This window comes from Tyto alba, unplaced genomic scaffold (assembly GCF_018691265.1).
Source record: "Tyto alba isolate M040663 unplaced genomic scaffold, T.alba_DEE_v4.0 Super-Scaffold_9, whole genome shotgun sequence".
NCBI classification, from domain to species: domain Eukaryota; kingdom Metazoa; phylum Chordata; class Aves; order Strigiformes; family Tytonidae; genus Tyto; species Tyto alba.
Genome location: NW_024881330.1, coordinates 27,571,707 through 27,596,886, shown reverse-complemented (window position 1 = coordinate 27,596,886; position 25,180 = coordinate 27,571,707). Strand labels below are relative to the sequence as shown.

Genomic DNA, 25,180 nt, shown 5'->3' with positions numbered 1-25,180 from the left:
ATCCATCAAATTCCTTATTTCATCACAGGAGTTACATTAGATTTTTTCTTTTTTTAAGTGGATTATACAGTATTGCTAGACAGGCTGCTTATGACTGAGGGATAATCGATGAGATAACAGTATCAGTAATCAAGGCAGAAATGAGTCAAAAACCTGTAAAAAGATTAAGTTGTGTTAATAAGCATGTGTTGTTTCTTTAAATATTGCATTACTAAAGTTGACAAGCTTCAATAGGTGAATCAATATGTAAACTACTTCAAACAGCTAAATGACAATCATAACAATTCAGGATAAATAGGTCTTCTCTACTGACAAGTATTTCCATAGTTCTGCTTATAAAGATTGTTCATTTTTTGCAGAAGGTGGAGGAAAAATACCCCTCTCTATTCATCATTTAACATGAGCTACCTTAGGCATCTCATTCAGGTGTGAGTCAGAGCTCTAGGAGAGCACCTCAACAAAAGTAACACTGCATCCCACGCAGACTGTGCATGTACACTCTTATCTCAAACCTCACACCTGCTCGCATTGAGACTCATCCCAGGAAACAGGATGACTTCATTACTGAGCATTTCAAAGATCAACATTTGCTTCACACTCTTCCAAAAAAAGAGTCTCTCATCCAGGGTGGGGACGACTTGCTATCTCCAAGGTGGACGCTCATTTTGGGCATTTCCATTCTGCAGTGCAGCCCGCCGAGATGTAAAAGCCACACTCAAGCATTTCTACTTCTGCACTCCAGTGCACTAAAACAGGGACTGCAAACTTCAAAGGAACTTTTGTGGGTTTTCTGTGATGATTGTGGTTTTTATTGTTTTATGATAGACTTTTCTGAGTTTAAAGTACAAGGAATTCAGAGGATGATGTGGCAGTAATACTGTCGTGTTTTTGTATCAGCACATAATGATTGTTCAACGTCAAATGTCTGTGATAGAAGAAGAAATCAAGGAATTCCGGCTTGCTCTGAAGCAGTATGTGGAATCTGCTTCTACTCAGGGTGGCTGCTTGCAGTAAGTACAATGTTATTGTCCCTGGGCTGCAGGAAAGAATATAGTCTGATTTCTTGAATAACCTCTAAGTGAAGCTGGATCATTACTGAAGAGAGAACCTGTAACATTGTCTTTCCTGGCTGGTTATGCATGTGTGTGAGACAGAGCTTTTCAAAGACAACTAAAACCAGAAAGAGATGTCAAAGTGTACATGCAGACTTTAAGTAGTATCAGAAACTGAAAATATGGGCTATCCCAAAGATGCTAAACAATCTTTAAAGACTTCTCATCTTGGCAGGTCATAAAGTCATGGCTTGTGGAAGCTACAGGCTGATACACTTTATTGGAAAACTCATTTGCCATCCTTCATTTGTACTCACTTGGCAAGTGAGCAACTTATCAACTTGTTTGCCAGTTCTCTGTTTGGAAGCTTTAAAAATCTTCCCTTTAGGCTGTCATTTTAAAATTTTCACTCATAATAAAGAATGGGAAAAATTAAAAAGCAAAATTTTCAATGAAATAGTGTATTTCTGCTTTGTTCCCTTTAATTAAAACATTAGAACTGGGTTAAGAATAAATTTTAGCGACTCACCACTGTACTGTAGTTCTTAATTTACATACTTGAGAAAGCTACTACCACACACACTACAGACCATTATGAAATATATTCTTGTAATATGTACACATTACAGGATCTGCCTCTATATTTAAAGGCTGCCCATCCCATCCTTAATTTACGAGCCTTGTTGCTATGAGATTGTCACACTTAGGATTGTATGAGTATTTTTCTCACAGCTCAGAAAAAGTGAGTTAAAATAGAAGAAGAAAATAGTGACCTCTCTGCACTGGTTCACTTGTAAAGGGAGATTGATGAGAAAAATACGCTTCTCTTGTGGGCCAAGAGCTGGAAAAAAACGAGAAGCTTCCCAGCCCCCTTCCAAAACCGAACATCCAGCAAAACACAGTAGTGACTGCAAACTTGTTAGGGGAGAGAGCTTGCATGACTTCAGAACGCAACTTAAATGATGGCAAAAAGTTACTTTCCCGTTTACAGGCATTTGGAAAGTCTGTAATGCCACCTACTGGCTGGATTTTACTGTAGCCGTTTGACACATTTCTTCCAAATTCTTGGTATTTTTGCTATTTTACAATGTACTTTCACTTACGGCAGGAGAAAACCAATAAATCATATAACTTTATTGCTTCGTACAGTATGAAATATAATGAGACCAGTTTTCAAGCACATCAGTAGTAAAATCTGCAAACTCACGCTTGGGCACTCAGAGAAGGATGTACATGTACTTTTTGTGCTATACATCCAAACACCAATTTGAGTACCCAACTGTGTAAGTACCCTACGTGCTATAAAGCTTTTAGGCTCAGGATAGTAAGTGGGATGATTCTTTGTAGAGGATCAGCAGATATCCTGTGGGTCATTTTTCACCCATGATAAGCTGTTAGCTGAACAGCGTAAGAACAAGTAAAGAGTACCTGAAAGTATTACTTAAAAAGTGTTATCTGCAGCAGACATCAGCCTATCTGGCTTCATACTCCATTATATATTTGCTTTCAAAGCGCTAAGCTCTATTCCACTTTGATGCATCTCTCATACAAAAGGCTGACTTATCACAGTGTAATTCTTCAATGAAATAGCACAAGTTACTCTGTAAAACTAACTTGAGCTGTTCTCTATGTGCAATATGCCGTATTAGCTGATTTTCCCTGAACCAAAGTTTTTGATTAATTTTCTGTATTACTGATTAGCATTTCTTTAGATAAATGACAATATGAAAAATGAGTTTCATGAATAAGTCCATTGTAAGTGTAGTAATATAAAATATGAATAAAAAGCCATGAAAATACTCCAAGAGGGTTTTGTTTTTTTTTTTTTTAATAAAAATAAAAGCTCAGGTCATTTGCAGTATGTGATCACTTATTTGTTTAACTTATATTTGGATTGGTTTGGGGTTTGGTTTTTGTTTGTTTGTTTGTTTTTTTTTTTTAAATCACTGCATTTGGTCCTACTCATAAGCAGTTTGGAATAAGATTTGTATGTCCGATAACTTTGTCATATTTTATTACATTAGTTCTGTGCTACAATTCTTAGTGTTTCTATACAGAAGCTTCCAAGTGATTCCCGCTTCATTGTTTATGAGTTCTGGGAGAACAGCAATGCCTGGAATAGGTAAGTTTCAGGGGTTTGGTTTTGTTTTTGTAATACAGAAAGTTTTGAAGGTTAGCAAGCAATTGAATACTGCTAATCAATCTCTTGCTAAATATATTACAGTTAATACTTCAGAACAATACTTCAATTGCTAAAGACTAAAATATACTGAAACATATAAATAAAAATGTCAGAAAGACAAAGCTAATTTGAATAGAACATAAAAAGTCTGAAAGTAAATAGATAAAGGTATGGCATCAGATGGATGTTAGTTCAGCAGAGACAAAAGAATATGGAAACAGCAATATTGCCACAGTTTACTAATGAAAGAAACAAAAGGAGCCAGTGAGTGAGACAGGAGGTGTGCCATCCAGCAACACACTTCAGCATGCAAGCAGTCATGGGGAGCTCTCCCAAAGCTTCCCAATCCACATCACAAAAACCTATCTGACAGATTCCCAGAGTGCCTCTTTTGGGCCCAGAATAGAAATTACGGTGATTAAAAGTCCTACCAGCCAAATTCTAGTCTGTGGCAGGCAGATGGCTAAGAAACTGAATAAAGACAAAAAGATTTTCATTAACTACATTTGCTAGTAAAAAACAACCAACCAAACCCTATGATCCTAAATCTGTAGACAGAAACCATTCTGAAGGAAGATGGAGAAGTCTCCTGAAGCTTAGTTGCTTTCCTTTTGAACAAAACCCCAGTTCAAAGTTTACTTTTATGAAGACTCAAGAACACTAGTAATGCACATCAACAGTATACTGGGTCTCAGACAGGAGATGAGCACCAGAGTCAACAGCTAACCGTACAGAAGAAAACCTGTGTTTAATATACCATGCAAGCACTTCACAGCTTACCTGGTCTCCTCTCCCACTACCATCATTGCCTAAGTTTTGAAACACAAAATTTCTGTTACAGCATTAACTGTAAAATGTCTAATGCTCATAAAAGAAATTCAGCCCCTTTAAAAAACTTGATATATTCTTATTTTTTACAATTATTTAGACACCTTCAAATGAATTACAGCAAGACATTCCAAAGAAGCAATGTGGACTTCTTGGAAACTCCAGAGCTCATCACAACAATGCTAGTCCCTGGTAAATATAATTTTTTCACATTATTTTGTTTGTTCCATGTGAAAAGTTCTGCTATATTACGGTGTTCCATATGCAGGACCACTGCATAATATCCCCCTTAGTCATATCTTCTTTGGTAAAGTATGGAGGAGAAAGAGACTACAAGTGTTTTTATTTTAAGCACAGAAATGTAAAAGGCATCAGCAAGAATAAGACCCGCAATGCTTTATTTTATATAGTTCAAAGTTACACTAGCATATACTATTTAAGAAAATATCTAGAATAAACAACACTATTTGTGATTAGAAAAATAGAACCTGTTTAAGATTTTCAGGCAGAAAAGTTATTTCTGATGAAGACTTCAACTTCATCATACTTACATTGGTTTAAGGGAGCCTCAGTCACTAATATTTGATATTTAATAACCAAGTTATTATATATACTTACTGCTATGTAAAAAAAAAAAAAAAAAAACAAAAAACACACACAAAAAAAAGCTACTTTGATAAAGCAAGGTGTTAAAGATCCCAAATTATTATTTCTAATACAAACCAATGAACATGCAAAGTCTTTTTTTTTCCTAGAAATGGTAGTTCAGAGAGACAGTGCAGGATGAAACAAAGCAAGAGTCAGTCCCATATTTACCAGAGGGAGGACAGCAAATTTTTTAGCTTAGGGAACTCAAATCTTTTACAATGAAACCTTAATGTCCCCTATGTCTGAGTACAGACTAAACTTAAAATAATAAAACCCCACCTAGTAGGAAAAAGAAAAAAAGAAACTACATAGTCCTGTACCTGGGGTTTCTCCTTAAAAGAAAACAGCCAAGACTTTTTCAGACCTCATGAGCCTGCTCTGGACACACAATCATATGCCAGGGATTCTTGGAGTATTGCACTTAATTAGTCAAGAATCACTTCAAACCTTCTATCTTACTGGGAAATTTCTGAGTTTAAGACAAAACTTGGCTGTAGGAAACAAGGTGGCCTTTTCCCAAGGTTAATGTCCAAGAGCTAGACTGTGTATGACCCAGGAGCATTCCTGGGGGGGGGGTGGGGAGGTTTACTCACAGCTAAAGTATGATTAACATAAAATAAAATGTAAACATGATTTTTAAATGCCTAAGTATAAAAGTGTCTGCAGTTGGATTTTAAATGCTCCTTAAAGCACGGACTCTGCCTGCTAAGGAGGATGTCAGTCTGCAGCGCTGCATCCTGGCAGACAGTTGCCATAGAAACAGCATTTCTCAGTGTGCACTCCTTGATTGGGGGGGCAATGGGAAGGAATGCACTCACAGTTATTTTTACAATTTTATGGATTATCTATGAATTAGGAATCTGTGCAGAGATTTGAACTTTTGTTTCATGGAAAGTACCTCCCGTGTTTGACCTATACAAATCATATTTGTATTTAATAGGCAGAAAATGTTCCTGAAATAAAAAATGATGGCTGCAATCCTACCAGGATATTTTATGAAAGAATTTTAGACACCATAAAGTGATACCACTGTAAAATCAGGAAAAAAAAAAAAAAACAAAACAAAAAAACAAAACAACATTGTCTGCAACTAGCACACAGATAGGGTAAATTTGGTTTTAAAATAGAGCCTATCTCAGACACATCCACACTTTTTTACGCATTTGGGTATCTAAACCCTGAAACAATTCTAAATTGTAATCTGAATCTGACTCAATCAAGGACTACAACCTAAGAGTCTTTACTCTGCTGATTAATTAAAATTAATAAGGATACACTTCTGTGGCCAAGAATGATTCAGGAAGACAAGGGTTTTCAAGACTGTCAGATCTAGTATTATCCTAAAGCAAATTAATTTACTATCAGTTAATAGGAATCACAACCTATTATAATCACTTGCACACCTGTTAACTGACAAGCTGCTTCAGGCCAATCTACCAGGGCAGCACAAATCACTCAGTTCATCTTCAGTGAATGCCTTGTTTTTATAAAGGATCTGGACTTGAGGAATCTAGAGAACCTTCTGGTGAAGAAAACAACATCTAGGGGGGAAACCACTGAATACTTATGATGCTATAATCCATGAAATAAACTTAAATTGGTATTTTTTTGACCAAAAATCATTAATCCACCAATGTGTCAGAGACTACCAGGCTTTCATAGCCCCATTTCAGGTAAGATTCTTAAGTAGCTTCTCAACATTCTTCTTCAAGAATAACATTTTTCATAAAATGGCATAACTTGAAGGATCTATGGACACATTCACAGAAACAGCTTGTGTTAATAAATTTAATCCCCAAACTGTGTAGTGCAAAACCTACTGAGCCTAGGACACCCCTCTGCTAAGAGGATGTGGCATCTCAGATACAGTCATAATTCCTCTCCTTCCTTCCTCTCTCTCTCTCCATAAATCTTGTGGTTCCTCTCTCCATAAGGCTCAAATTCAAAAGGCCAAAGGGTAGGGACTATGGGACAGATGTACAAATGTGTCCTACTCCAGCCCTGTCTATAATCTGGTGATTTCAGACCTTTTATGGCAATGACATTTTACAAATCCATCAGCTCTCTCACTTTTGGAGCAAAACGCTTTTAATTCCTGGAGTTGTGTAAAAGAACACCATGTTTGAACAATGTCACCAGGAAAGAAAGTCATTAAACGCAGCACAACCACCCAGGGGCCGCAGTGCACAACTGAAACACTAACACACGCAGCAGAACACGAGCGAGGATTTATCTGGTTTGCCCTCTGGGATCCGGGTGCTTAATTCCATGCAACTGTACCTATGACGTTAATGCTTCTTTGGATGTTATCAAAAGGAGATATAATTTCTTGTGCTAAAGCTATCCCCCCACCAGTTATACTTGGCTCTCCTAGTATTTAAAATACTTTTCCCCTGACTGAGAGGTTTTGTCCTTGAAAGTATGCAGCTTTCAAATAAAGTAGTATTAGCTGCATATAGAAATGAATGTTTCTTTATATACATCATAGCTACTTTATTTATGACTTTTAAAAGCGGTAGAAAAAGAAATACTGTTTATGTTAACAAATAAATACATAAATTCTCCTCTCTTTCAGCATCGTGGTGGGTCCTCAATAACAACTAGAAGCTGTGGTTCCAAGTAATGCTAATGTTGCATTGTTTTTCATTACAATAACATTCATATAGCAGTGTACAGGTGTGCTGGGTTATGAATTTATGTTGTGATACTGTTTATTATGGATGCGATATTTTCCATTTTAAAATATGGAAAACTGCACATTACCTTCTCTTCTTGTGACTCGTTCAGTGAAATGATGCATTCTAAAAGCTGAAATAAGACAACTACTGTAAACTGTTTATTGTGTATATTCAGTTCAAACTGTCACAGAAAACTGTGTCTTGATTGGTATGACTAAATATTTGTGAAAAGTTTTAGTCACGTTAATAAACAACTGTTACTTAATGCTGCTGTTTTCTCCTTTTACAGAAGAAACCGGTATGAACACGAACATACATTTCCATTAACGTCTTATGCTTCAGAGAAGCTGCAAGTCATTAATTAGAACAAACATAGGGACAACTTTTTATGTTAATACAGTATTTCACTCATAGAGGATATTTTCTGCCCATGACCAGACACTGCAAAACCGTTTTTTCTTCACAGCCTTTAGCCCCTACTCTCACAACAGGAAACATATCTGCCTGTATATCAAGCCGCTATGGATCCTCAGATTTAGCATTTCACAACTAATTTGCTTTGAAGCCCATGTCCTGACCACTCAAAATATTTTCATTAGATCACTGGCAGCTCACTGAAAAGTCATTAGACAAACTGCTGTTAGAACACAAATAGCCATAAACCTGTGAGTAGAAATACTTTATTCCCTAAGAAGTCTTGCTGTTGTCGCCTGCATCTGAGCAGGAGGTGTGTCCTCCAGCCCAAGAATGAAAGGCAAGTGACTATTGTAACCTCACACCTCCATGACAGGTTGGCAAGTTCTACACACTGAATGACCACTCTCTCCACTCATCTAGCTGTCCAAGGTTACAAACTGTACCCAAAAAGTAATTTAAAAGTCATATTCAATAAAATAACTTACCTGTTTGTATTTCAACTCAGCCAACACATTACCATATCTAATTAAAAGTGGGCAATTTAGACTACTAACAAGCAATCTTTATCACAGTAAGGTTTCCTATCCCAGAAACCATGACCAGGATTGAGCCCAAGATTAAGAAAGGTGGCACATTTAGGTACCTGCATGTGAGCAAGGCATCTTAGCTCCTATTCTATCAACAGAGTTCTGAGGCAAATTGGTTGCCTAAACAAAGGCATCTAGTACATGTGAGATGCTCCAGGGTATCCTGACTAGTCTCCAGCTTTCAGCTGAGAAGGACAGGAGTTACCTACATGTTATGTATCATTTACGCCAGCCCCATGCAGCTACTTCAGATATCATACATGTCTCAGATGACGCCAAATGCCAACCTTTAGGTAGCTGAATCAAACCCTTTGCCAATAAAATCAATGGAGCCTAGGTTCTCTATGCAAACGAAATCTAAATTTAGGTGCCCATGTTAGAGACAAATTTCACCTTTAAATCTTACAGTAACTCGGAAAAAGTGAATGCTTTTAATAAGGAAGTCCAAAGCTTTCCCATATTGACATGATCCAACTACAGACCTGTTCATTCTTAAAAAAAGCATCCGAATAGTCATATTACAGTCACAAATGACATATCAGTGGAAGTTTAAAGGTTTCTTGTCTTTAGCAAAATTAAACTACTCATATTCCTGAAGATCTGGCTGGCTTTCTTCCTATGCCAAGATGTCAGTCTAGTATATGACGTTTTCTTTTGTCACTACTGATAAAAAGACCAAGGAAATACAGTGACATGTGACACTGCTGCAGGATAAATCCTTAAGTGAAAACTAACACACTACACTGAGGTTTATGACAATTTTCCTTTTCACTAAAAAAAGACATTAAAATGATTCTTAAAATAACCTGCTTTAGAACTTCATGTCAATTAGATGCTGGAGGGAGGGAAAAGTTCTAGTAGGTCATATGTCCTTCCAACAGTTATTCTCCTTTCCATATTTACTAGTAAACAAACACTTTGATGAATCATACAGAAGAATAAATCTGAGAAGTTTAACTTAAGAGTTTTGAAAGCTATACACAGAAATTGCCTTCAACACATACTGGGGAAAAAGATCCATAGCACTCACTCTAAAAAAACTCCCAGTGATTAAAAACCAACCAACCAACCAACCAACCAACCACATATTTCAGTTCTTTGTAACATTACTTGTAAACAACATACAAATAGAATATACTTAGAAAATGATTTTAATTGATTATCTGCTGCTAAGCATAAAAGAAACTGAATTTAAACAAGTTCATTTATATAGTTCAGGGAAAAAAAATCTTACTATCAAATGCACCTTGAAAGTTTTCTGCACTATTGCAACACATTCTCATTTATCCTCCATTATAATTTGTGAGAGAGGTTAAAAAATTGCCTTCAGTGCCCAAATGACGTTATTGCAGGTGTGAATACAGGTTTTTAAGGTAATTATATTCATACAAAATAACTATTATTGATGCTTGTCAGCTGAAGGATGTTTTCTGGAACTACTCAAACTCCTGCCTTCCACTTCACTATTAAATACTATACTAATTTAAGAAAAAAAAATTATAGAATTAACTTTGCATCAGTATACCCATTTACCCATATAAGACATGATTAAAATCTGTGTTGTTTCTCAATTTTTCTCATTACTTCCACTTTTCAACGTCAAAAAAAAAAACATTGGACAATTATTTATGAAGAACTATAAGGAATGCAATGCATAGACACTTCTCTTGTTCTGGTCAATGATGAGAGATTTCTCATTTTAGTGAAACTGTTAGTAAGAAGAGACTTTGGACCTTGAAAGAAGGTAGGTAATCACAAAATATTAAGGAATCTCTTCTGACAAGATGAAGGCTTCAAATTAAGACAGAAAAGAAGTGAAGTTCTTTGAGGGGGGGTGGGGAAGGTAGAGGAATACATACCCTAAGACATCTGAGATTTGACACAGCTAGCATTTGTTGTTCCACTATTACTGCTAAGGAAGGAAGGTAGGAGCAATCAAAAAGCCCCAGTCAAGTATTGGTTTACAACTGATGGTCAGACAAACTATACAGCTACATAAAACAAATGATTCGAGGACAAATTCTTTCACAGCAAAATGTAAAATTATTTATTTTCACTGTAATTGTATTACCATCTCAGGCATTAAAATTAAAGGTTTGAGTTTTAAAGCATTCAGGCAGTTACAGGAAGAAGCAGGCATTTCCATAGGTTTCACAGGGTCCTACTTTCATCTGTAAGCACCCAAGTACCTTCAAAAAATCTTCAAGATCTACATCATACGTAGCTCCTTCATTGATGGATTTCTCATCTTCCAAACAACCTGTCACTTCTTGCATATATCAATAAAAGGATTGCTCTTTTCCTGCAAGACAAACAAACCCTCAAATTACTTCAAGGTATAAGAGGTCATTTGAACAAAATTTTCAGGGGTCTGCTCATAACCCTTTTCTACTCCATGTACATTTAGTAATTTGGGGTTTTTTTTTGATTAATACAAACAGCTCTACTTCCATTAATCAGAGAGATTTAATCTGAAATCTTCCCAGAAGACTTTGTCAACACAGTAGCATCAGTTCAGTTCCAATGCTGAGCTAGGCATAGGTAGGCCTCATCACCACATCTCAAAAAAACCCCGGTGTCTTTTGGGACAAATGCAACTCACAGCCCACTAACTGTAACAAAAGCATCTCCCTTGTACAAGTCACTCTAGGAAGACTTCTCCATCTGAAAATACGGCTTTCACTCAGAGATGGGCATGTACTTCAGCAGTGACTTAAAAAATTGAGAACTAGCAATGTCTTAAGATGGGCAAGAAATGCCTGAATATTCAATTCGTTGGCAAACTGTTGGCAACCACCTGCTCCTAAATACAAGCTTACTGACACATTGTAGGACTGTCTGTTCATCATTAGAAATGATGAGGTCTCCCTCTGCCACTTTCAAGCATCATTCGTTTAGTTTACACATATATCTTAGTGATCCCTCTGTCTTCTGTGCAGAAAAACGAATGACATGGGATCAGTCAACACACTGGCATTTTCCCATGTAGCCAGGGAATCTGTTGCATGGAGGAAACTAAAGTGCAGAGGAAAGAGGATGGATAATGGGACAGTTGAACATCACTCAGTGTTCAGTGTAAGTAAATCAAGTGGTCTTGCACACTCCACTAAAAACAAGTCCAGAATAATGATGCCATCAGGATGCAAACATTCTATTATAATTTTCTACCAAGAGCGTCCTGTCTTTAGATGACTTGTTTTCAGGATGCCACATGCAAAACGGTGCAGAAATCCATCTCAGCACTTACCTTAGAGATCTCAGAAACAGCAACATTCAGGTAATTTCTCACTATTACGACAACTCTGCTACAGGATGTCCTTAAAATTAGTCTGTCACTCTCCCACCCTTCTAGAAAGCACAAAGGCTATGCAGAAGAATTTTGATTTTTTTTTTTTTTTTCTTTTTAACTAATAGGAACATTCAGTAAAATGTGATGAAAGAGACACAGCTTTCACAGCCTCCCCAAACCAATTGTTTTTTTACTGCAAGGGTGACCAAGCACTGCAACGCATTGTGCAATCTCTCCACAAAGAGGCTGGGAAGTCTCTGCCTGCAGACTTATTCAAAACCTGACTGGACATGATCCTGGGCAACCTGATCTAGCTGACTCTGCTTGAGCAGAGGGGTTGGACTAGGTGATCTCAAGAGGTTCCTTCCAAACTAAATGATTCCAGTAAAATTGATTAAAAGCTACTAAAAACATGCTTAGGAAAGAAAAGCAAACAAACAAGCAAAAAAAAAAAAAAACCAAAAAACCAAAAAACCAAAAAACCAAAAAACCAAACAGATTACATGGTCAAGAATTATTAAATGCTTGTTCTCCCATACTGGGCTCAGGCTACTCTCATTTGAGATAAACCCTCTCCTTGAAAGAAAAACTGCTTATTCAGTGTCACTGTTTTAAAGGGAGACAACGAGCCCTGCATTCTGAACAGAGGCCTCTCCTTTTTCCATATTGACTAATCAGTCATACATTACATGAAAGTCTCAGTAGTAACATTGTCCAAGAGATGCATCTAACTCAGAAGAGGAAATAATGCAGGTCTTTGTCCCATAAAATGTTTGTAGTTACTGGGGTTTTTTCCTTCTAATTTTGAAATGTGTTTTATCCCTCCTCATTCTTGAAATTCAGCATGTTATCTTTTCATACTAACATACAAGACCTGAAAGTAAGATCTATTAGTTGACAGGCCAAGTCAAGTCTAATGCATTCCTGGGTAAGATTCAACTTCTATTCTATTCACAGAAAAACTTAACATCCCCAAGTGCTTCAATCTTTTTATAGAAAGTGATTAGGTGGCTAGGGTTCATGTGCCCCACAAAAATTTTTATTTCAGTATATGGGAATGAGATTTTTAACAAGGTTCATATACTTTAACTGAGATCTTACAACGTTCTTGGAAACAATGGTAATTTTTTCCTCTTCCATGCCAGTAAGGAAACTGCTTAATGAAAAGCAAGCTGATATACCCATGCAGACACAAAATACATCTTAAGACAGTCTACATCCAAAGAACTTATGTTTAATTAATGTTAATATTCCTCAAAACAAACTCCAGAATTACTAAGAATTCAATGTCTATACTAAAATTCAACACTAGAACACAACAGTGGATAGTTTTATCCTATATTAACAGCAAGACATTTATTCTAGTCAATTCAGAAAAAAAATACAGACTATCACCAACCAAATTTCATACTTATGTGGGACTAACTTCTGAGGTATGACTGGCAGGCTAAAAATATCACATTTATTTACTAATGAGACCAGTATACCTACAGTACCCTTTTCAACACCATCTCCAAAATCATACAGCAAGTTCAACAGCTTTTGCTGTCTTTTAATGAGAACAGGATTTTTTTTTCCTTTAGCTTCCTACTCAACCATCCATACTTTGTGCTTAAGACACCAATAATAACAGCTAAGTGATACACTTTACGTTATTCTAACACAACATCCTGACTAATAAGGGTTTGTAATTTACCCATCCCCTTTTGCAGCTGAATAGAATGAGAAAGCTCACTGCTTTATTATCTGTATGAGAAACTAGCATACAACTAACACAAAGCAGAGGCAAGACTTTAAGAGCAGGCCTCACAAACTGTGAGATGCTGTTATTTCTAAAGACAAAACTATATATAACTGGATACACTTATGTCATCATCCTGCAGACACAGATCCTCCAACCCCAAAACAGTATCTTAAAACACATGCAACCCATCTTGGTTTGCACCAGTTTTTACTATACTTCCTCTCTACCCAAACTGTTTGCAATTTAGCCATGTCATGAGTGATTTTAGAATTCATTTGTCCACTGTTGCCATTTCTGTGGGTGTCCTCCTTTACCTATGAGCATAACCGTGTGAAAGTGTATATATTACCAAAACGTATATAATTATTTATAATTATATATTATTTCTATAATAATATATATAATTATATAGCTATATACAATTTATTTATATATTACCAAAATACCAAAATTTTCTTACTGGCTTTTCAAGTACAATTGGATGATCAGGAAGAAACTCTGGCTTCTTCTGAGACAGAGAAACACTTGAAAGTTTCAGGAGGAAATCTCTGCTGTATTTGATTCTTTCTGTGAATATACAGAATTACCAAGTTCAACACTGTTGTTTAAGGTATTAACGTTGGGAATTCAGAGAACTGATCTGATTTCTTACAAAAGGGTGGAAATGCTGCATGTGGAATATAAAAAACAGTATTAAAACCAGCAGTAATTTAAGTCTGACCTTGCATCAAGACAATCTGTAATAAATTACAGATAATTTCAATTTATCACATTGACTTAATAAATACGGGGTTTTATCATTAGCTATCCCAAGCTAATGAGGGTTTGTTGTTTTAATATGAAAAAACAAAACCAAGTGAATCCAACCTCACACTACAGGCAGACTCCCTGTATCTTGTGCTAATTAACAGAAATACCACAGACTAGTCTTGGAACCCTAGAAGAAAACCTGTTTATAAGTCACACCAAAGTGGCACATGTTTCTATAGGACAGCTAACAAGAACTGAGTGTCTCTTTTCTTGGAGCTATTAACGATGTCTTTCAACAACTAAAAGTAATTATGAGATCTGCTGCATATAAACTGGCAAACAGATTAATACCAATGAAATCGTTTTGAGGATTTTACACTGAATTAACAAGAGTCAAAGGCACTGCTTAGAACATGCATGTTATCATTCAAGTTTGTACCACTATCTTTACTCTAGCATAGCTTCAAATATAATAGGTCTACCCATGTCCATATTTAAAGTTCACATTTTTAAACAAGAGCAGGAACAAGAGGAAAGGAATTAGGCAAAGAAGGGACAAACTTTATCTCCTGATGACAAAGAAGTTTACTCCTTTAGGAATAATGGACCTCCTGTAAGATTGTTACACAGTTTGACTGTGTAACTGTGTGACTGACTTGACTGACTACAGTTTTTGCTTCTCAGGCTGGGCTGTTGACAAGAGAGGCCACAAAGTCAACTATGAATGTGATTTTTTTCCTGACTCTGACCACAAATGATTGTAATAGCTGCTCAACCTGTGTGAAGACTTGAGGACAACACTAAAAATAATAGTTTAAAGAACATGAGCATACTTACAGGGTTTTTTTGTTTACCCTTGTTTAAAAACATACAAAGATGACTATGGGCTTTGACACCATCCCCCGCAACATCCTTCTCTCTAAATTCAAGAGATGGATTTCACGGGTAGACTGTTCAGTGGATAAGGACCTAGTTGGATGGTTGCATCCAGAGGATAGTGGTCAACAGTTCAACGTCTGCATGGAGATCAGTGTTGAGTGGTGTCCCTCAGGGATCTGTACTGGGACCAGTACTGTTTAGTATCTTCACCAGCGACACAGGCAGTGGGATCAAGTGCACCCTCAGCAAGTTTGCAGATGACACCAAGCTGTGTGGTGCACTTGACAGGACAGGACGCCTCCCAGAGGGACCTGGACAAGATCAAGAAGTGGGCTCACGTGAACCTCATGAGGTTCAACAAGGCCAAGTACAAGGTCCTGCACATGGGTCAGGGCAATCCCTGGTATCAATACAGACTAGGGGGTGATGAAAAACTGGACGTGAGCCAGCAATGTATGCTTGCAGCCCAGAAAGCCAACTATATCCTGGGCTGCATCAAGAGAAGTGTGGCCAGCAGGTCAAGGGAGGTGACTCTACCGCTCTGCTCTACCCTTGTAAGAGACCTCAAGGGTCCCCCAGGATAAGGAGGACATGGACCATGGACCTGCTTGAGTAGGCCCAGAGAAGGGCCACAAAAATGATCAGAAGGATGGAACACCTCTCGTTATGAAGAGAGGCTGAGAGAGTTGGGGTTGTTCAGCCTGGAGGAGAGAAGGCTCCAGGAGGACCTTATCACTGCCTTTCAATACTTAAAGGGAGCTTGTAAAAGTTAGAGACAGACTTTTTAGCAAGGCCTGTTGTGATAGGACAAAGGGTAACGGTTTTAAACTAAAAGAAGGTAGATTCAGGACTAGATAAGGAAGACATTTTTTACTGTGAGGGTGGTGGAACACTGGCACAGGCTGCTCAGAGAGGTGGTAGATGCCCCATCACTGAAAACATTCAAAGTCAGGCTGGACGGGCCTCTGAGCAACCTGATCTAGCTGAAGATGTCCCAGATCATTGCGGAGAGATTGGACTAGATGACTTTTAAAGGTCCCTTCCAACCCAAACTATTTTATGATTCTAAGAGAAAGCAAGGAAGTGAATGAGCTAGTGGTAGAATTAGAAAGCTGCCACCACCAAACAGTTAGAACTTGACAAGCCGGACACCAAGCTAGATCCAAAGAACAGAACATTATTCTGTTTACCAAGATGGAAGAAGAAACAAACCTAAGCCTCAAAGGGGATACATGCAAGACTTACTTTCAAGTCAGCAACACGCAACAGTGTAGAATTACTGTGCAAGAACTAAGGGAAAATAGGAAATGCTCAAAAAACTTAATAGAATTCTTTCAATTCTTAAGTACTAAACAATAGAACAACCCAAGAGTCCAGAGATTACTTAAGGATTGGAGTTTACAGATGGGAGATTTGAGAAGCCCAATTACAGGGAGCCAATAACAGAAAAAAAATTGTCTCAATGAACTGTTGTCCTAACCTAGATCACTGTCACAATTCTTGTGACACGTTTAAGAATGAAGAATTAGGCAGGAAGCAGTGCAAAGTAGGGCTGTGAGAATACACCTAGAACCTGAGATTATCCTTTAATGAAAAAAAGTTTGACTTGTTTAAACTACCAAAGCATGACAAAAACACTATTATGGTTTATGAGTACTGAGTGACAGGCAGTACAGAAAGAAAAGCATAATAAGCATACTTTAAGAAGAGTGTTGACACAAGAACAAAGTGTCCAGGACTAATCATAAAAGAAATCACGTTATTTCTAACCATCAGAAAATTAATATTTCAGAAACAGTATAGTAAGAGTAGAAAAAGGAAAGCAAAATCCTAAATTGTTAAATTGTTTGCATGCAATAGTCTGTATGCCATGGCTGACCCCTGCAACAGGCTAAAGGATAGAACTCAAATCTGTACTTCTACACACAGAAGCAATTTATATAAACAGGATTTTCTGTGAAGAAAAAATTTTATGCTAAGTGTTTGTTTTTCCTTGATTTTCCTTGTTGTTTTTTGTTTATTGTTTTGTTTGTGGTTTTTTTTTTTAAAAAAAAAAAAAAAAGACAGGTACACCCTTATATGCCAGCAAGTCTACCAGTGGAAGCTTCCCACCTCAGTTATGGCAAAGTTCTACACTTTCTCTAGAGTGTTATTGAAAAGCAGAAATGTTTCATATTGCTCTCAAATTGTGGTACAGAAGGAAGCCAAATTCCCAAAGCACTGGCTAATCAGAAAAGATAACATGCAGCCCACATCTCTTCAAAGTTCAACTTTCTGTCTATCCAGAAAATACAATTCTGACAGAGCCCCATGCAATATTTTACCTTTTTTTGCTTCTGATTCATGCTGTTTTGGTTGACAAGACAGCATAGTTTGAGTTAAGATCTTCACTTCAGTCATTTCAGGTAACTAAAATTGAGAGGAAAGAGTTAAACATTTTTTTATATATTTCACAAAACTATGGTATGAAGCTTGTTTCCTTTAAGTATATTAAACCAAGAATGTATATTTCTGAGTTTCTTAGTTAAAAATAACAGTTGTAGCACAGCTTCAGTAATAAATTTTTATTTCATCAGTCACCAAGATTTTGGACAATTAATACTTTCTTTCATGCATGAAGAAAACTGGATTCTGTTCATTTTTTCTACTCTTTGCAATTGAATCACCATCTGCTTTACAATATAAGAACAGTCCAGAAAGCAACAAGTCTTGCACAAATTAAACTGTATTCGGGACTGCAGCTATTTATAACAGTTTATGCATCTCTAACTTGAAAGATGAAGGTCCTGCAAAATAACTGCAGCAAACTGTAAATAGGAATAATTGTAATGTAAAACTGCTGAGAAGCTTAATTTGAACCTGTAGAATATTTGTTACTATTTACTACATACAATGAAGGAATAGTTCAACAACCTACAAAGCAGCATAGGTAAGCACATTTGAGACAGCAATCTTTTAGATAAAATTTTACAGTGCTATTGCTAGTTTTTAAAAAGAACACAATTATTTCTCCATTTCTCTTATCTCACCCAGAACATAGCCAGAAGCTGCTACACAGAGGAATAATAAAAGGAAGAACTTGCCTTAAAACCAAAAGAGAGACCTGGATTCTCTCACTTAGCAAAAGGCTTCAAAAGCATCAAGACCCAACATCTACAGTATAATGTCACATTTCTTCCAGCTGCCAAAACCTTTAAGTGAGTGTTTGGGAAAGTACGAAAGCAGTTTATCCTGAAACAGTTTGTCTTGGCTCTCAAAAGGCTCCACAGGTTTGGCTGAGGAATTTTAATCTCACTGAGACAGACTCTGGGGGAAGACCGGAACATTTTGGAAAGCATTTGTCAAAAGCAGAAGACATCCTATTTTCTGGACAGATATGCACTTAAGACTTCATACTGTAACTGCGTCATCAGCTTTTATGGTGTGCTAAGACTACAAACAGTGAAATGGTGAAATATTTCTAGTATATTATCCCCTCTGCTTGCACTTCCATTTTTCATGGTTGAAATTTGCTTATCTTTTCCTGATTTGTCTAATGCTGGGGGGGAATCAGAAAAATCTAGGTATTTCAGAGATTTAAGTTAACAGCCATACTGCTAATTCTGTTTTGTGATGTTCCACTAGTGTTCACAAGTCTTAGCTAGTCCAAGGCCCTTTCCAAGTCCAAACGAGGATTTAACACATTCTCAAATCCACAAAACATGCATGATAAAGCAGAATTTACAGCAATGTGCCAGACAATGTCACCACAGTATTTTTACATTTCTTCCTGCACCATCTCCTATCACATCATCCTGCCAACTGCTTTATAATATCAAGAATTCTATTATGCTTAGTTTTCAGTACAAAACTTAACATTTGAGTATCTCTACTCACAACATCATTCTTATACATGTTCCTATCTGAAATCCATCTACAAAGAATGGAATCCATCTATAAAGAATATCCCCAGAGCAGGGCATGTATTTCTGAAGCTCAACATATTTTTAAATGGTAGCTAAAAAGTAGTAAATTAAAACTGATACTGACTGATGGAGACTTTTCAAACCTCTCACTCTACCTCAAACAGATCTGAGGTAGTGAACTCAACACTCTCCAGGTCTTCTGAAAATTCTTTGTGTGCCATGAATGAATAAAAATTATTCTTTGTTTTAAATTATCCAGTTTGGGCACAGTGAGTATTTGGGCACTTTCACTGTGAACATCGGTTTGGTGGAAATTCCCTAGAATCAAGACTAACATCTTTGATACAAGCACTACCACTGTGCTCATTATTAACAGTAGCTCTACTCCACTTCCTCCAAAGCTTAAGACTAGAAGTTTCAGACTGCAAGTTACTCAGACAGTAGTTTTAATTCTATAACTCACTGGTTTTTATACTCAGAGTTGAATCTAACACTGAGCAGTACTCCTGATGTGCCATAATGATGATTCTTTCTTCCTGGAAGAAGTCTAAGGAGCTTTCAGTGTGCCTACTAAATATCCCAGAGTAAAAGTTTGGAGAATTTGGTTGCCAGATTCTTTTTCAGTTCTTTCACTGCTTTAGGAACCTGGTTTGTCAGAGTTGGCTTTTTTTTTTTGTTTGTTTGTTTCAAAAGCCTCTCTTATTTCTAAAAATCTTTTTGTATTTGCCACTAACTTATAAATCTGCTTTACTTTTTAAAATCTTCACCATTCACCACACTTTCCAAAACATAACCTGCATTTCCTAACCTATATCAATTTGAGTATTTATTCTCTCTTTAATAGATTGCTGCTATGTATGACTGGTATAAAAAGTTGTAACAAGGTGATTTTTCCTTTAGCAATGCTATTATGTCAATGGTTGTTCTTATTTTTCACTTTACAGTGTGTTTAGTCTTGTGCTCATTTCTCTTCTGTAAAAGGAAATATATTGGAGGACGAAGGAAAAGGGATGAGGATAATTAAAATTTTATGACTGTAGATACACAACACTATTACTGTCTTGCCAAAAAGGCAATAAAATTTAAAGTACCCAAAACACAATTACAATTTTGAAGAACAAGTTCTTGAAGTGAAATATTTATATGTATTATTCTAGGAATGGGGACATTATTTCACTGTATCAGGAGCCAAAAAGTAAATAGGTAACAACATACAGCTTTCTCAGATCATAACTGACACTTTTTGAAACACAGAAAATGTTCAGAAAGATTAAAGAGCACTAATACACAACACTGTATGATCAGATTCAGATTCCAAAGTATTCAGAACTAGACACTGAACATCCTGCTTAGAAAAACATTCTGTGAAGCTGCTGTGCCAGCCTCCAGGACAATGCTGTCCATCCAGCAGGGGTTCATCAGGTACTAATGAGCTGGTATTTGGAGGTACCCATGAAACAGCTGACAGTCAAAAGTATAAAAAGCCTTTTCAACATCCTATGTAAAAAGAAGTTTTTTTTAAAAAATAGTACAGCTATACTAATATCAAAGAAATGCAGTATGCAGCTACATGTAGCCAAATATTGTTGAAACTGAGTTCTACAACATTGCTGGTCACAGGCCTATTCTAAAAGGGAATAGTTTGTTCTCCTAAATACATATTGCTCAAGAGACAAGCATAACCGTTAATTTCCCTATGTGTGATCAAGGATAGGTTGCCAACACCTTGATATTTTATCTTTTTATGTCAAAGGCAGTTACCACAAGCTTCAAACATTAAAGGAATGACTACAGGATTATTAGACCTCTTCTAAAATAAAAAATGAAGGGACACTTGGTCTAACAAAAATATACAACTTTCAATACACTCTGAACAACATTCAAATCAGTATCAACAGAATATCAAATTCAGACTATGAAACATCAAGCATTCCAGTTGAAACACTACAAACTGCATTTTGCAGTGAACAGCTAGAACCAATTTCAAATTTGAAGGACACATTGACCATGTCTAAACCCAAGTATTCCTGGCAATAAAGCACTACAGTGCTTCTGGTTATTCGAATGTTAAGGCCCATTTATTGACTGGTCCAGCAGAGTCAATGAAACAGAACTACAGAATGCACTGGAACTCTTTAATTATCTAGTTTCGTGAAGTTTACTGCCTCTAATGAATTTGTGCATGTGCTAATAAAACTACAAAATAAAAATTATTTCTGATGTTATTCTTTACACATCGTATGACTGAACATGCGTACTTTAAATTTAAAATAGCTGTCTTCAATTCAATGAAGACTAAACGAACACCACAGACTTTTGTAATACTCTTAAATAAGTAACACATAAGATTTAGTTTTCAGCTACTAGTGCATGCAAGTATCAGGGAAAGGCATTTCTGAAACTCATACTTCTTTTTAACACTTCTAAGACTGTTGGTTTATAACAAATGGATTCAAGGGCATTCCTAGCTGGAAATACAGTTTACTTTTCATTTGGTAACTTAAGGGATCAGCTGACCTCCAATTCAAAAGAGGTTCAACACTAGAACATACTCCATCAACTTTGTCATTTACTATTTACTCAATACTCACCCAGTCAACCTTACTCTGCAAACATACTTCAGTGTCGCTGTTTAATTCAGTCTGAAAGTTTAACGCAATGGCTGATGCCGGCAAAGAGAAAAAATTAAGAAAAAAATATTTTAAATAGACTCCTTATTTTTATTTTGTGATATTTTCCACAAGAACATTACTGAAATCCAACTGCAAAGAGATTATATGAGCATTTATTCACAATTTAAAAGCTCTAAATCACTACTGCACCATTTTTCCATTTCTTCCAAGAATTTTAAACAAAGTAAAAATTTATGATGTCACTTAGCTTCTGTCCACATCATCACTGTTATTACCATTTCTCTAGCTACCAAAAATTTCTAACAATAGCTGTAATACTGCAATATCCTAGGAGGCATACAGAGATTCAAAAACAAAAAAGAAAATGTACACACCTCACATAAATACTGAATGATTTTTTTCTTAGGCTTTTTTGTTTTAAACTCGTATGAAGGCTAGATAAGAACACTACAGTGCACTATATTATACTCACAATAAAACCTAAACAATAATCTGTTTGTTAAATTATGTGTATTTTATGCTTTCAATAGCAGGAGTCAACTGACCTAAGAAATCCAAATTTAATAGAGGAGCCCAAATCAGCTTTCTGAAAACAGAAGTTCAGATGCCAAGCTAGAACACCACCACCAAAAAGAATTCTGCATAAGCCTAATATAAATTCCTATTTTATCACATAGATGATGCAGTAAGATCAACACACAGCAAGATATTTATACATCGCTGTAGTTTGAACAAAGTCATTAAAAAAAAAAATCCAAGTCACCTTACATATCCTTTTTATTTCCTTAAAATCAACTGAAGCTTTGCCAAAGTAAACCGCATCTTAGCCATGCTACTTACCTTGTTTAGAAGACAGATGATGCACAGGTCGTGCTGGCTGAAGGGATTTACCAATAAACTTTTTAGTTTCCTTTAACATTTTGAAGCATCACACTTTAAAAAAGCAGTAGAAATCAATACAGAGCATTCAGTTTCACATACAGATGTTAAGTGAGTAGAGCAGCCTATCTACCCCTTGTTAGCTGTATTATACTATATTTGAGCATCTGGGCAGGAAAAAGAAAAAAGGCCTAACTGAATCAGACATCTCTCTCATCTTTCCTTCCAATTGAGCTACCCTAGTTTCTTCTCAAAAAGATTTTTCCTCTACAAGTCTGTACACTTGGAGAAAGGAGATGGGGACAGGTGATGAAAATTAAGATATTTTCTAACAATTTAATTCAATAGGATTTTAGTCAGTGTACCCTTTACAGTCTGCTGGCTGCACAGGAATTCCTCCTCTCTCTCTATATATATATATATAGATATATATCTTAATAAACTTGCGTAACTGGTCTTTATTATCTACTTTATTTAAATTAATATAGTTTTGCATGTTCCCACTCAGTTTAGCTGCTACAGAAGCACCAAAAACTGCTAAGGTGGTGCTGGGCTGATAAATCTCCCACTCTAAGTAAACAATAATTAGCAGAATCTTATTTTGTAATATCTGTATATTATTTCTTCTTTCCACACTCAGCTCCTTTGTCAGCTGGGAGATTTCATGATTTGAAGGAACTTCAGCTTCTTTTAGAGAAAAAGCATAGCAGAAATGACAACACAACAGTACTGAAATTGTCTTAAGAGACTTTACAAAACAAGGGGATAATTGTTGTAACAAAAAGCATTCAGAGAAAACTACCATGACTTCAAGCATTAAAACTATAGAGATTATTATCCAATTCCAGTATGGAACAGGAAAAGAAAAATTAGGCTATTTAAAATATGATCCAGTATCACTCCCCACTTTACCTGGTCTTTGCATTATAGAAAAAAAGAAATCACCTGACCATTTACTATGTTACAATCTTTTGAACTCAAATGCTGAACTTACACTATATCCAAGTAACAATTTTCCAACATAGCCAGTTTGAACCCATTCAGGTCTAGAAACTGACTGTTAAATGGCTACTGTCTGAATTAGAACAGTTGAGCTAAATCTAGGAAAAAAAGCTCTGGTTTGATCCCCCTGGTCTTCCTAGCTTTTCAACTTAAAAGACTTGAAAGCTGTAGCCAAAAGCAACAATGAAAATTCCTGCAGGTGAACTGAGACTACTGACACAGAAGATATGTCTCCTTTTATCCAGATTAGGAATGCTTGTTTAAACCTTATGTATACTAGATACTAAATTTCTTCATAAAGCAGTGCAGTAATAATATTTGCATCAGAAGATTTTAAAAAGAAAAAAAGTTTTCCTCCATACCCTGATTGCAAATGATATGCACACTTTTTAACAACAGGAAAATCTGTTTGAGAGGACAGCTAGTTTCTAGTATGTAGCACACCTGCATTTTCTGAAGTGTTTTCCTGATCATGAAAATAAGATGACTTCTGGTGACAGCAAAACAACACATTTTGCCCCTCTGCCCTTCTCCACCCCCATATTTCCATGAGAAGGATGTCAGTGAAACCACATACTCTCAAAGCAAGCACAACAGAAAATATGAGAGGGTACAGTTTGGGCAGGGGTGAAATCAAGTACAGTATTCTAACAGCTCTATTTCCTCCTTTAAGCAGAAGGAAGAGGCTAAGAAAGAGCTCAGTAAGTTATGTAGCCCAACCTTCTAATAGTGTGTTCTGACTACTGTCAAGAGTGGATAAAGATTGGTTTCAATAGCTGAGAAATATACTGCTTCCATGAGACTGCTGCTGCAGGGACACCTCCTGCACCCCGAGACTTCCCCCTGAAAAGGCCATGCTGCTTCTCAGTAGTTACTCTAACTGGTGACCTGTCCAACAGAAAGGAAGCCTTCTGCAGTAGCTAACAAGCCCAGCAGGATTTCTGTATCAGTTTTTCTGAGCATCTTAACAAGTTGGACATTCACAGCTGACATGTTATGAGGGCCCATCAGAAATATTACTTGGAAGACTCTTTCCTCAACGCATGGAAGAGAATTAACACGATTTTTGCCCAAAGAGGCACAGCACCGTTTCCCTCACAAGCCCTCGAGCACCTACCACAACCCGCAAGAACACAAAACCGCTCCCCACCAGCCAGCCAGAAACCGCTCCGCAGCCCGCGGCGGCTCCCGCCGCTCGCCAGCCCCTCCCTCCCGCCCCGCTCTGGGCCGAGGGACCGCAAGGCCTGCCCCAGCCCACCTCCAACCGCCTCCCGGGCGACTCCCGCGGCCGGCGGCACCGCCTCCAGCCCCCGCCCCCCGAGCGGGCTCCCCGGCGCCGCTCTCCCTCAGCGATGGGCGGGCTCGGGCCTTCTCGCCTCAGGCGCGTGCCCGCCGCCGCCGGCCGTTTAACGGTCCCCTAGGCGGGGGGTGGCGGCCCGCCGCGACCCTCCGCGGGGCTGCCGCGGCTTCCTCCCGCGATTTAGGGAGGGGGGTGCGGGCTTGGAGGGTGCCGTGCGGGGCGCGGCGAGGCGGTTTTTGCCGACCCTGCTAAGGTGCGGGGAGGGCAAGAGGAGGTGCTGCCACCAGCTCCCTCTTATGTCAGGACTGAGGGGGGACTGGAAGTGAAGGTGGCGTCGCTTGTAAAGTAAAACTGCCTTCGAGGTTTTGCCATTTCAGGTTGTTGAGTGCTTTGTGTTTATGTTTTGG

At 37.4% G+C, this 25,180-nt stretch overlaps 2 protein-coding genes across 3 annotated transcripts in view; one reads left to right on the top strand and one right to left on the bottom strand.

Moving 5' to 3' along the window:
* Window positions 1-7,653, top strand: part of NECAB1 (N-terminal EF-hand calcium binding protein 1) — a 61,801-nt gene extending 54,148 nt beyond the window's left edge. Inside the window, exons 10-13 of the mRNA XM_042786254.1 lie at window positions 898-1,010; window positions 3,097-3,174; window positions 4,163-4,254; window positions 7,286-7,653. Of these exons, the coding sequence (XP_042642188.1) occupies window positions 898-1,010; window positions 3,097-3,174; window positions 4,163-4,254; window positions 7,286-7,314 (312 nt within the window). The 3' untranslated portion in view covers window positions 7,315-7,653. The remainder of the gene's footprint in view (window positions 1-897; window positions 1,011-3,096; window positions 3,175-4,162; window positions 4,255-7,285) is intronic.
* Window positions 7,654-10,454: 2,801 nt separating this feature from the next.
* Window positions 10,455-24,787, bottom strand: CUNH8orf88 (chromosome unknown C8orf88 homolog). 2 transcript variants are annotated; one of them, XM_042786156.1, is made up of 6 exons: window positions 24,732-24,787; window positions 22,433-22,525; window positions 21,551-21,621; window positions 17,379-17,463; window positions 13,886-13,992; window positions 10,455-10,694 (listed from the first exon to the last, which is right to left on the bottom strand). In XM_042786156.1, exons 2-6 carry the CDS (start codon window positions 22,509-22,511, stop codon window positions 10,656-10,658), a joined length of 381 nt encoding a protein of 126 aa, XP_042642090.1. In that variant the 5' UTR covers window positions 22,512-22,525; window positions 24,732-24,787; the 3' UTR covers window positions 10,455-10,655. The 2 variants fall into 2 exon arrangements, with proteins under 2 accessions (XP_042642090.1, XP_042642091.1); XM_042786157.1 differs by lacking the exon at window positions 24,732-24,787 and adding an exon at window positions 24,591-24,661.
* Window positions 24,788-25,180: the final 393 nt, after the last annotated feature.

Bases quoted from the DNA above. Each gene is read 5' to 3' on its own strand.
- CUNH8orf88 (XM_042786156.1), bottom strand. From the start codon at position 22,511: ATGTTAAAGGAAACTAAAAAGTTTATTGGTAAATCCCTTCAGCCAGCA. The intron at 13,993-17,378 runs GTAAAATATTGC...GTATATTCACAG, and splicing joins TGAATCAGAAGCAAAAAAAG to AAAGAATCAAATACAGCAGA. The intron at 10,695-13,885 runs GTAAGAAAATTT...TTTGTCTTGCAG, and splicing joins CAATTGTACTTGAAAAGCCA to GAAAAGAGCAATCCTTTTAT.